Genomic DNA, 13,364 nt, shown 5'->3' with positions numbered 1-13,364 from the left:
CTCCCTCCCTCCCTCCCTCCCTCCCTCCCTCCCTCCCTCCCTCCCTTTTTCTCTCTCTCTCTCTCTCGCTCTCTCTCTCTTTCTCTTTCTTCCTTCCTTCCTTTTTTTGACAGGCTTTTGCTCTGTCACCCAGGCTGGAGTACAGTGGTTCATTCACGGCTCACTGCAGCCTCCACCTCCTGGGTTCAAGTGGTTCTCCCACCTCAACCTCCGGAGTAGCTGGAACCACAGGCACATGCCACCACACCCGGCTAATTTTTACATGTTTTGTAGAGATAGGGTTTTGTCATATTGCCCAGGTTGTCTCAAACTCCTGGACTCAAATTATCTGCTTGTCTTGGCTTCCCAAAGGGCTGGGATTACAGGCGTGAGCCACCGCACCCAGCTCATTCCGAGTTGCTTAATCTCTGTGGGCATTGTTGGCATCAAGGGACAGATAGCTCCTTGATGTAGTGGGGTTGTCTGGTGCGTTGTAGGATGCCTGGCAGCATTCTTGGCCTTCACCCACTAGATGGAGGATAGCGCCCCCTACCAAGCCATGATGACCAAAAATGTGTCCAGACATGGCCAGATATCCTCTAGGGCACATTATCACCTTGATTGAGGACCACTACTGTAGGGTATTCTGTGTTATGAATATGTCATGAAGCATAGTATGGAAGGAATTCAAAACAAGCCACCCTGCAGGGTCCCCCTGCACCCACCTGAAACTCAGAGCTCCATCACTCCTGAGGGACATTGGGGTCTGGGATTTGAGATGGAAAAGAAGAGGGAGAAAAATGATCAACTGTTGTGTAGACAAGAGCCAATGGTCTCAAAGTAGGCTATATGAACTGCACGTCTGTGTACTCCTAAAATTCAAAACCTAACTTTGGATGAGATGGCATTAGCAGGTGGGTCTTTTAGGAGATGATTAGGTCATGAAAGCAGAGCCCTCATGATGGAATTTGTGCCCTTAAATGAAGAGGAAGAAAGCTAACTCTCTCTTTCTGCTCTCTGCCACGTGAAGATATAACAAGAAGGCGGCCATCTGCAAACCAAGAAGAGAGCCCTCACCAAGACATTGGGTCTGTTGGTTTCTAGATCTTGGACTTCCCAGCCTCCAGGACTTTGATAAATAAATGTCTATTGTTGAAGCCACCTAGTCAATGATAATTTGCTATGGCAGCCTAAGGTGACGAAGACATAGTGTTTTACCCACTCATTTATTCAACCCCTATTTATTAGCATCTATTCTACACTGAGGCCTGGGAAAAGAAGAGTGAGAATAAAGATTCACGGGGTATAAAAAAAATCTCCATACCTTCTGCTTACTTCTGTTGTGAACCTAAAACTGCTGTAAAATATAAAGTCTGTTTTTTAAAAATAACCTTAAAAAATAAAGATTGGATCCTTTTCCTTGTGGGGCTCACAGGCTCATGAGGGAAAACAGACATTAAACTGATCATTATGCAATGAATGACTTAAGTACAGTACTTTGTAATTTTATTTGAGATGTAATTCACATTCCCTACAATTCACTCATTTAAAATGTAGAATTCAATGGCTTTTAATATATTCACAGAGTTGTGACACCATCACCACAATCGATTTTAAAACATTTTCATCACTCCCCAAAGAACACCCCTTAGCCATCACAGCTACAATCATTCCATCCCTTCCCCCGACCTGTCACCAGCCCTGGCAACCATGAAGCTACTTTCTGTCTCTGGATTTGCGTGTTCTGGACATTTCACGTAGATGGAGTCATGCAGGATGCGGCAGTGCTCTGTGTCTGGCTTCTCAGCATGATGTTGTCAACTCCATCCACACTAGCACGGGTACTACCCTGTCATGTTGTAAGTGTCATGAAGGTAGGCTGAGGCTGCTGTGGTGCCACCATATAATAAGGAGGCTTGTCTAGGACTGATGCCAATCTGGGAAGGCTTCCCAGAGGAGGTGGTTTTTAATATCAGGCATTTATTGTGCACCTGCTGTGTGTCAACAGGAAAAAGAAGGTAATAGGAGCCATGGCTCTGGCTGGATAGGAGTGTGTAATCCAGGCAGGGGGGTCTGCGTGTGCATTCATGGAAACTGAGAAGGTGGTAAGTTCTAAGCCCCAAATGAACAGGATAGTAAGAGTCACTGGCATTCAGACGAGGGTGAGCCATGGTGAACCCAGGGGTCCCAAGAGCTTCTGGCAGAGACAGGGCTTGAAGAATAAGGACCAGTAAGGGTGGGCCTTGAGGAAAGAGCAATGGAGGCGGCTGGGATGCCTGCGGTCCTTCAGACAAGGGGAAGTGGGTTCGTCTGTCTCAACAGGGAGGCTATGGGGGAGTCTGGGAGGCAAAGCTGCAGGGCTGGGTGGGGTTGGAGGGTGCAGGCCCTGGACTGCCAGCTGAGGGAGGGGTTTATTCCAGAGTCAGCGATGAGCCACGCTGGGTGGTCCTTGACCATCTCTCTACGTCTCAGCACCCAACCTGTGGGAGCCGGAGAGATGGGGATATAGACGAGATGGCAGGAGACAGCAAGGCCAGAGCCCACCAGACCCTCTGGACAGTCTTTGGTGTGGCCAGAGTGGAGAGATCCCGGGAAATGTAACACCCTGTGACTTTGAGTCCACAGCCTGTGGGCAGTGGGAGGAGCAGCTGAGCCCACCCTTCTCAGTAATGGCCCCGGGGCCTGCTGGCACCAGGGAGCCACAAGAAGCTGGGGCTGTGGGCATTTCTTTGGCCTGTGGATTTTGAGCATGAGCTGGGGGCAGCCAGCCTGGGTTCCAGTGCCGGCTCTGCCACGTCCTACTGCTTGACCTGAGGCAACCTGTCGGATCTCTCTGCCTCAGCTTCCCCTTGAGAAACGGGGGTAATGAGACCTGCCTCACTGGGTGGCTGTGCAGACGGCATGAGGGAAGGCCAAGGAACCCCAAACATCATGCCTGGGATGCAGTCAGAACCCAGCAAGTGCCCATCGATGCAGCAGGTGCGATGGGGTTTGCAGCACTGTGCAGGACAGGGCCTCTGACCTCGAGGAGCTGCTGTGCTAAAGGGAGACCGTGTGGCAGGATGATCAAGAGCGCCAGCCAAGAGGACGGGCATGCCTCCATGCGATGCCCTGCCCAGCCCTTGGGGGCCGGGGATATCGACCCTGCCTCTCTAGGCCTCAGTTTCTATAGCTATACATGAGTGGTGGGTGGGGGGCGTCTCATGTGGTTGATGACAGGGCAATTTCATTTGTACAAACCACCTCTGAGAGGCCGAGGAGTCCCCTAGAGTCGCAGGGAGTAAGGACAGCTGGCCAGGTGCAGATGGGTGGCAGTGGCCCTGTCACTGTGTCTTCCCCAGGTGAGCATTCGAGGAAGTGACTTCCTCAGTGATGATGGTTTGAGTGGTCCCTGGTGTGAGGAAGGTGGGAATGAAGGTAGGAAAGAGGTCTCCTTCCCTCGACGGGGCCTCCAGATGAGGCCTCCTGAACTGGGTCTTTCATTTCCAGCTTGAGCCAGCCAGGTCTAGGCTCCACCCCAGACACAGCTGCCCAGCTCGGGGACTGTGCCTTCCCACTCCGACAATACAGGTGTGCCGAGAGGCCTCCCATCTCCGATGTCCTCATTTGCCTTCAGCACAGACACGCGGACCCACTTCTGCTGTGTGACCCTGTGCCAGCCGCAGCCTGCGCTCCTCCCAGGGGGGGCTCTGCCACCCACTCCTGTGCCGCCCTGAAGGCCGCGGCAGGGCCTGGGGCAACGCAGGCCTCTGGTGCCTCCCTGCTGCCGGATTACAATACGGTTGGTCTGAGACTCCGCTCCTCACCTCTGCTCTCTGTCCTTCCCCCGACAGGCTGAACTCGGCAAGCCCCGGGAAAGAAGCTACAGTCTGCCTGGCATTAATTTTAATTATGGACTCTACATCCGAGGGCTTGATGGAGGAGTCCCTGAAGGTGAGCGAGCAGCTTTGGAGCATGAGGACAGAGGAGTGGGCGGGAGGCTCACCCCTCTTCACACAGCCCTTGACCTAGCTCGCTGCTTGGCAGCTGGTTGGGTGCTGGAGAAAGACCCAGGGACCGCCAGCCTGGGCAACTGAGTGGTAAAACGCAGGAAGTGGCCCAGACGGGGAGGGCCAAGCAGGGCCCTGGTGTGCGGTATCAGGAACTAGCATGGGCACCCCCTCCCTGGCAGGGACTGTGTGCGCTGTGCTGCTCAGATTACAAATACAGAATGAGGCCGGGCACGGTGGCTCAAGCCTGTAATCCCAACACTTTGGGAGGCCGAGACGGGCGGATCACGAGGTCAGGAGATCGAGACCATCCTGGCTAACACTGTGAAACCCCGTCTCTACTAAAAAATACAAAAAACTAGCCGGGCGAGGTGGTGGGCGCCTGTAGTCCCAACTACTCGGGAGGCTGAGGCAGGAGAATGGCGTAAACCCAGGAGGCGGGGCTTGCAGTGAGCTGAGATCCCGCCACTGCACTCCAGCCTGGGCGACACAGAGAGACCCCGCCCCAAAAAAAAAAAAAAAAAAAAAAAGTACAGAATGAGCCTGGGACCAACCCTCTGCCTGCCCAGAGGAAGTCAAGGGCCAGGCCAGCCCAGCTCCAGGGAAGATACTTGACTTCGGTACGCTCTGGGATCTCTGGGAGCCCTGATCCCACCCTTTTGGGCCATCATGCTTTCTGGGGGCCAGGCAGGGTTGTCACCCAGCAGGCTCAGGTAAATGGGAAGGCCGAGGACCCGCGTGCCCCTATTTCTTCTTGATCAGCTGCCTCAGGGTGCTTACTCCCAGGCTGACCACTGCCCCGTGGGTCTCTCCCTGCCTTCAGCCATCGGAAGCTGGAACGTGTTTAAGCAGCAGCCCACCTGCCCCCACGAGCTGACCCGGAATTATATCGCAATGAACCGTGGGGCGGTGAAAGCCAGCCTGGTGACTGCCCGGGAGAACTTGCTCTACCGTCAGCTCAACGACATCCGCATCAGTGACCAGGATGACCGGCGCCTGAAGAAGGAGCCGCCCCCTCTCCCTCCAAACATGACATTTGGGATCCAGGCACGGTGAGGTGGCTGGCAGCCAGGGCTTCATCCCTTGAGGGGTGGGGGTACCAGCTGAATCAGGGACAAGGTCGGAGGCTGACAGGGAAGTGGAGCATCCTCCCAGCCCCACTCTCCTCTCTCCAATGGCTGTCACTTGTGTGACTTCTGTAGCCACACCCTGAATCCTGCTGAGCTGGGTCCTGGCCTTACAGCAGGTACCCTGTAGGGCTATGCACAGGTCACCCACTTTCCCTTGATTAACAAACAGTGATTGAGACCTGTCCCTGGGCCAGGCCCAGTGACTCATCTCTGTAATCTTAGCACTTTGAGAGGCCCATGTGGGAGGATCGCTTGAGTCCAGGAATTCGAGACCAGGCTGGGCAATGTGGCAAAACCCCGTCTCTACAAAAAAATTTTAAAAATTAGCTGGGCATTGTGGCATGTGCTTATAGTATCAGTTACTTGAGGGCTGAGGTGGGAGGATTGCTTGAGCCGAGGAGGTCGAGGCTGCAGTGACCCGTGATTGTACCACTGCACTCCAGCCTGGGCAACAGAGTGAGACCCTGTCTCAAAAAAAAAAAAAAGACCTGTCTCTGTCTTCATGGGGTAAGAGAGGGGAGAGCCTGCCAAGTTACCCAAGCACAGCACCACCCCGAGGAAGCCACGAGAGAGGCTCTGGAGCCTGGGCTCAAACTTGCACTCTGGCCATGACTGGCCGTGGGATCCTTGCCCCAGCTTCCGCATCTGTAGAATGGAGATAAGAGCGGCACCTGTTTCACCGTATGCTGAGGTTTCAGTGACGTAATGCATACAAAAACCTGAGCACAGGGCCTGGCCTACAGGAGGCGCTCAATAAATGTTAGCTAGTGTTCATGTTAAGATATGACGTAATGTGAGTTGTAGATCCAAGAGCTATGAAATTTTTAAAATTTCTTATTGAGGCAGTAAAATGCACAAATCATGGAGTGTTCAGCTTAATGCAATTTTACAAATGGACACACTCAAGTAACTACCACTAAGATAAAGATATAGAATAAATCTGGCACCCCAGAAAGCTCCGGAACACCCCTGAGAAACAGCAGTTCTATTCTATTCTTCCATCCCCTGAGAAATGACTGTCTGGTGACCCCACTGTCACCACAGGTTAGATGACCGGCACGCACGTCCCAGTGGGTCCACATCCTCCCCATTGTCAACAAGGGCACGACTGGCTTGGCGCTGAGATCAGCTCCCTAGTGCTACTGAGGGCCCACAGGCCACACACAAGTAAATGGAAGGAGATGGGGGGACACCAGCAGAAGAGCCATGCGTCCCATCCAGTCAACGCCCCGTCTTCTGACTGTCCTACAGAAACCAGCTAACTGCTCTCTCTTCTTCCAGAATTGGCCCTTCCCAAGCCACCTTCCACATTACTCCAGAGTTATCTTGCTAACACACAGATGAAATGAGCCAGACATGACCCATGTCCCAACTCTGGCACACATGACATTCTACAAAAGCAGAACGTAGTTGCATTTAATCAAAACTCACTCATGGCTCACGTGATTGGAAAGTGCAGGGATGACTTCAGGCATAGCAGGATCTAGACAGTCAGGCAACGTCATCAGCAGCAGGTCTCTCTGTTTCTTGGCTGTGCTTCCTGATTTTGGCTCCATTCTCTGAGAAGCTTCTTCTCACCTGCAAATGGCCAGCAGCAGTTCTATTCTGTTTTTCTCTTAGCAGCCCAGTGCGAAGGGCATTGGTGCGACCTTGAGTTCAAGACTCTTTGGACCAGCTCGGGGTTACATGACTATCTTTTTTTTTTTTTTTTTCCAGACAGTATCTCTGTCTGTCCCCCAGGCTGGAGTGCAGTGGCACAGTCTCGGCTCACTGCAACCTCTGTCTCCCTCCCAGGTTCCAGCGATTCTGCTGCCTCAGCCTCCCGAGTAGCTGGGACTACAGGCGCACACCACCACGCCTGGCTAATTTTTGTATTTATAGTAGAGACGGGGTTTCACCATGTTGGCCAGGCTGGTCTTGAACTCCTGACCTCAGGTGATCCACCCGTCTTGGCCTCCCAAAGTGCTGGGATGACGGGTGTGACCCACGGTGCCCGGTTACATGACTATCTTCTACTCAACCGCTGTAGCCAGGGCTGAGATGCCAGGCCTGGGTCATGTGTCTGCCTCCGAGCTAATGGCTGAGGCCGGGGGAATCGGAAGCCTGGCTGGCCTGGTCTGATGATGCACCCTTCCCTGGAGTCAGGGGTGAAATCAGTCCCTGCAATCCACATGGGCTGATGGCGGAAAAGACGTACAGACCAGGGTTCTGTTCCAGGAGGGGAATGGACACCAGGCAGGCATCAGGACTTCCCAGCCCTTTCCACATCACGGCACAAGCTGGTCATTAGTACAAAAATGACCAATATTTGTGCATTGCACTGAACAAATAAATAGAAGCGGCTGCTCCCAGACAGTAGCGGGCTTCTTGCTATCCGGAGCCCTGTTCAGTGGCCTGTGACTGACAAAGCCAACGTCTTAGCCCATCTGTGTGGCAGCATCCAGGCCAGGCCACATTTAAGGCCACTGACATTCCATCCCTAGCCTGTCTTTCCAGTCTCCCCTCTTGCCTCTCCTGGACTAGGTGCCTTCCTCTGACTGTGCCATCATATATATATATATATTTTTTTTTTTTGGGGGGGGGTGGTAGTTCCTTCTTTATTTTTTATTTTTTCTAATTTTTTATTGTGGTAAAATATACATAAGATTTATCATCTGAACCATTTTTAAGTATACAATTCAGTGGGAGTGATTACATTCACGTTGTTGTGTGATCATCACCACCATCCATCTCAAGAACTTTTTCATCATTGCAAACCGAAACTCTTTCCCTATTAAACACCACCCCCCAGCCCCCGGCACCCACCATTCTACTTTCTGTTCCTATGAATTTGACTACTCTAGAGATCTCATATGAATGGAATCATGCAATGTCTGGCTTTTTGTGTCTGGCTTATTTTGTTTATCGTAATATCCCCACGGTTCATCCATGTTATAGCGTGCATCAGAATTTCATTCCTTTTCAAGGCTGAGTCATGTTCCCTGTGTGTATAGACTGCGTTTTGTTGACTCATTCATCCACTGATGGACATTTAAGTTGTCTCTACCTTTTGGCTATTGTGAATAATGCTGTCGTGGACGTGGATGTACCCGTGTCTGTTCCAGTCTTGCTTTCAGTTCTTTTGGGGGTAGACCCTGTAGTGGGATTGCGGGATCAGGTGGTGATTGTGTTTTAAGTTTCTGGGGACCCGCCACACTGCTGTCCACAGCATGTGCTGTGTATGCCTTTGTATGCTTTTCCCAGCATCCTACTCGTGAGAAAGAACCCTGAAGAATGAGTGGGTGGGAAAACCTACGCATTCTTCAAAGCTCAGCTCAGCATCGCCTCTTTGGTAAGTTTTCCCACCTCTCATGGCCTCAGGCATGTCTGTCCCCAGAAATGCATTTCTTTTTTTTGAGACAGAGTCTCGCTCTGTCGCCCAGGCTGGAGTGCAGTGGCCGGATCTCAGCTCACTGCAAGCTCCGCCTCCCGGATTTACACCATTCTCCTGCCTCAGCCTCCCGAGTAGCTGGGACCACAGGCGCCCGCCACCTCACCCGGCTAGTTTTTTTTTTTTTTAGTAGAGACGGGGTTACACCAGGTTAGCCAGGATGGTCTCGATCTCCTGACCTTGTGATCCGCCCATCTCGGCCTCCCAAAGTGCTGGGATTATAGGCTTGAGCCACCGCGCCCGGCCCCAGGAATGCATTTCTATGCACCAGCCCTGAAACCAAGAAGGTGACACTAGAGACACACTGGAAAGTCACTTCAGGGCTGGATTAATGAACTCCTGTACATCATCCTCCCTGTACTTTTGAAATCGTCCCCCAAGTGGGTCCCCCAAGGCATCTCCTGTGACTTTTGCTGCTGACCGGACTTCTCTTCTCAGCTCTCAACACATGTGCCCTCCCTTGCCCTGTTCTTTTTTTTTTTTTTTTTTTTTTTTTTGAGACGGAGTCTCGCTCTGTGGCCCGGGCGGGAGTGCAGTGGCCGGATCTCAGCTCACTGCAAGCTCCGCCTCCCGCGTTCACGCCATTCTCCTGCCTCAGTCTTCCGAGTAGCTGGGACTACAGGCGCCAGCCACCTCGCCCGGCTAGTTTTTTTGTACTTTTTAGTAGAGACGGGGTTTCACCATGTTAGCCGGGATGGCCTCGATCTCCTGACCTCGTGATCCGCCCGCCTCGGCCTCCCAAAGTGCTGGGATTACAGGCTTGAGCCACCGCGCCCGGCCCCTTGCCCTGTTCTTACAGGCTGCCTGGGGCAGAGAGGAGCCCCCGTTCCTGGTCCGTGCTGTGCACTAGATTACTAGATCAGTCAATGCTGGTGACCAAGTGTCTCAAACACAGCGTGGTGGCAGGAGAGGGGCCCTGGGCCGGGAGTTGGCCTGGGATGCTAATTCCAGGTTTGTTACCAACTCTCCACGTCACATTCCCCGCAGGGCTGCTGTTTCCCCATCTGTAGACAGGGGGCTGCACTAGTAACACATATACTCATCACAGCACTCTGTGATTCTCAGGCTGTGTTGTGCCTCCTCAGCTTGGCTCTAAACCTTCATGCCAAATTATTTTCATGGTCATAAAAACCCTGTGCCAGAGGTGGACAGGATTACTATCCAAGTGAGGCAGGCAGAGGTTAATTGACCTCCCCAAATTCACACAACCTCTTCATGGCTGGGCTTGGCCTGGATTCTCAACCTTTAGTATGTTTATATTTAAAAATAGAGCCGTGTGCAGTGGCTTACGCTTGTAATCCCAGCACTTTGGGAGGCTGAGGCGCGGGATCATCTGAGGTCAGGAGTTCGAGACCAGCCTGGCGAATATGGTGAAACCTCATCTCTACTAAAAATACAAAAAAGAGTCTGGCGTGGTGGCGTCCATCTGTAATCCCAGTTACACAGGAAGCTGAGGCATGAGAATTGCTTGAACCTGGGAGGTGGAGGTTGCAGCGAACCAAGATCACACCACTGCACTGCAGCCTGGGTGACAGAGTGAGACTCCATCTCAAAAAAAAAAAAGAAAAAGAAAAATAGAAAAGATGGGAACACAAAGGATATTAGTGATCACCTGGTTCAAAGCCCTTATTTAAAACAGGAGAAAATAGAAGTTCAGAGAGGTGAAGAGAGCTTCCCAAGGTTGCACAGCAATTTGTTAACTGAGCCAGGTCTGGAGTCCAGTTGTCAGGCTCCCCATCCAGTGCTCCTCACTCTGTGTCCTACTTCCTTGGAACCGACGTGCAACCGGAACACCCACAGCTTCTTATCCTGGGGCCAGGGTTTTCCACGGCATCACTGAAGTCAGCTGGGCTCAGAAAGGACAAGCACTATCATCCAGCTTTCAATACAGAATCTTAAATTGCTATAAAACTGAGTGACCACAATTCCAGGGAAAGGACGTGATGAAGTGCTGGCTGTATCTTCTGTGATGGTAAATGGGCTTTGCATATGCAAATTGAATGGATTTTAAAATGGTATTTAATGACAATTTTCGTAGCAGACATTAACATTAATTGCACAAAAATGAAAATGCTGCATTAGGTTGCTGTTAGCAGCAAATATCGTGGCCATAAAGCTTTATCTTTATCAACAGCAGCCCTTTCTGATGTGACGGGCAGCTCCGCAAATTGCAGGCAAAAGGGCTTTTATGGAGCAGAAATATCCCCCAAAGCAGGCCCAAATCAGCATCAATTTCGCTTTATTTCTTTGTAAATGGAGGTTAAATGGCTGCTGAAAAAGCTTTTACTGAGATGCCCAACCTGCATGGAAAGCCTCCACCTTGCAGCATAAATGCAGAGGAACGGTGACAAAATCATCGCCCCGCTCCCTAATGGGGCTATTACTTTAAAGTTATGGGGCCAAGGCCCATTTTCTAATGATCACCTTTTACAAGCCTCAACTGTATTTATTTATTTCTTTACTTTAAAAGCATGCTAAAACACCAAATCCGATTACACCCGACAGAGGAGGGGTTGGGGCAGTTTGGTCCCATAAATAAATAAAACAAAACAACAACAAAATGAGTGTTATTTACTCACAATTACAGATGTGTTAAAAAAAAAAAAATAAAGTCCTACCTCAGACTGAATCCACTAAAGCTCCCTCTAAGCTAGGATGCTAATGAGCAGAGGGGTGGTGACTGCCACTCTGTGAGCTACGATTCTGACCACAGCCAGCGCCTCAGCCCCCACCCACGTCTAGATTTGCAATGGGCAAATGAATTGTGGTGAGGGGTGCACCCCCTCTTCTCCACACGTCTCTGAATCTGTGCATTCAGCCTCAATACCAGATGGGATGCAACGCCGAATTTAGATTATTCAATTACTTCCTTCCCAGTTATCCTATTTGGTTCCCAACCCACACCGATTTGTTGTGGGTTGTCACTAAATCAGAAGGGTGCATTTCAATCCGAAAACCTCTGTGACTCGCAGGAAGTGGAGACCTGAGGAGTTACCTGGAAAATAGGGGTCGTGTAGACATGGGGGCAGACTGGAGGCTGTGGCCCAATCAACCCACAGAGGAGTTTGGCTGGTGCAGTGATTAAAGAAAAACAAAAAAAGGTTGAGTTGCCACATTTTTAAAAAAGTAGGGAGATTTCATAAAAATACCTGGGTTTTCTACTTCTCTTGAAAAAGCAGAAGGCTGGGCAAGTGGAACTGCGCTCTGCCTGGCTCCAGGGGCTGGGGCTGAGGGGCAGCATCCCTTTGGACAGAATCCATGGACCGTTTATCCCAGTCCTCACCCAGACTGGCTTCTCTCGTTTTTGTTACCTGCCTAGTCCAGGTAGGCACTGAGTTTGGAACCACTGGTGTAGACGGATGGTCTCGATCCCTCAGCTAACTGCAGCTTCTTTTTGTCCTCTGATGACAGTATGAGCCACTGGTAACGAAAGCTGCTCTGCATTGATCTTAAACATGGAGGCATTTTGCACACATAATTGTTAACCCTTACGTCCTTGCTATGAGACAGTATCATTCTGCACACTTCACAGGCCAGGAAAGGGAGGGCAAGGGCCCTCCCCGAGGCGTTACAGTGCAGAGCCTGGATTTCTACCCAGTCTGGCGGCTGGCTTTGAAGACCACACCTCTAGGATCAGGCAGCTGGAAAGAGCCCCGGTATTCTCTCACTGCTGTTTCACTGTCAAATCCCAGAATTCAAGTCAGGGAAGAATTTTAAATTCTCATTACCAGCGTGTAGGGCCCTAACACAGATCTCAAAGCACGCTGCGACCCGAGGTCCAGAAACGGATATGTCTGGAGGCCAGGAATGTAACTATTAAAGACACGCTTAATTATTGATGCATTTTAATAAGTGTTTGCAAATGTTCACATGCCCTCGGCACATCTTAATTGTTACTGCTCCTAATTGGCCCAGCATTGTCGATTATGATGAGTCAGGGATGGCGGGGAGGGGAGGAGCAGGGAGGGCCTGGCAGCAGCTGGTGCTCCTGGTGGACTCTGGGCACCCTGGGCTCTGCCACTGCTCTGCTTGGGAGCCTGTGCCACACTCAAGACACAGATGCTAGCAGGAACATCCACCACTCAGTCAACCAGCAAACAGCCCCTTGCGCATCAGTGTCTGACATGGGCCAGATGGAAGGTGGGAAGACCCCACTCTGCACTAACAATGGCAACTATGTGTTATTATTACTACCACGGGTCAGACCCTGTGCCGAGGTCCTCAGGAGCATCCTCGTTAACTAACGCTGAATAGCTCAGTGAGTACGAAGTTAGCTTAAGTGAGTACAAGGTTGCGATGCTTCTATCCCCATTTTACAGAAGAAGAGACAGAGGGTCTGAGAGGTGAAGTCATCTGCTTTGCAGTGCGAGGAGGGTTAGTGTAGCCTAAATGCCTATGACAGTGACCAAGGGTCTGATCTGCCTCCCTAACAAACACAGGGGTGGAGGTGACACGGGCAGAGACTCTGCTTATGTTTTTCCAGCACTAGAAGGGGGATGAGACAGGATTCTGTGTAAGGCCATCCTGTGTGGATTTTTCTTAAAGCTTTAGAACTTAATCTGAACAGATCCAAAGAGCCCACTGAGCTTCCCCTTTCTGGGTCACTTCCTTCCCTTTCACATTCCCTGATAAACTCAAACTTCTTGTCAGGGCATCCAGAACCTTCTCCACGCTGGATGCTCCAGGCCTGCTTTTCTCACCCCAGGATCTCTGGTGCTGACCACAGTACCTTTGTGGAGGAGGCCCTTGTGGAGTTGCTGAACGAGTGCATGAACAAATGGCCACATTGGGGTCCAAATATAAAGCCAGTTGCCACATGCAACCTCAGTAGCATCC

General features: G+C 51.1%; 1 protein-coding gene across 2 annotated transcripts in view; it reads left to right on the top strand.

The window, feature by feature from the left end:
• Positions 1-13,364, top strand: part of CFAP77 (cilia and flagella associated protein 77) — a 171,860-nt gene that overhangs the window by 95,892 nt on the left and 62,604 nt on the right. Inside the window, exons 2-3 of one of the 2 annotated variants that reach the window (XM_026457113.2) lie at positions 3,813-3,912; positions 4,792-5,020. In XM_026457113.2, the coding sequence (XP_026312898.1) occupies positions 3,813-3,912; positions 4,792-5,020 (329 nt within the window). Of the gene's footprint in view, positions 1-3,808; positions 3,913-4,791; positions 5,021-13,364 lie in introns of both variants that reach the window. The other variant, XM_026457112.1, reaches the window with a different exon arrangement.

This window comes from Piliocolobus tephrosceles, chromosome 14, assembly GCF_002776525.5.
Source record: "Piliocolobus tephrosceles isolate RC106 chromosome 14, ASM277652v3, whole genome shotgun sequence".
In the NCBI taxonomy this organism is placed as follows: Eukaryota; Metazoa; Chordata; class Mammalia; order Primates; family Cercopithecidae; genus Piliocolobus; species Piliocolobus tephrosceles.
Note: the sequence above shows the minus strand (reverse complement) of the source record. Positions and strands in the feature narration are given on the sequence as shown.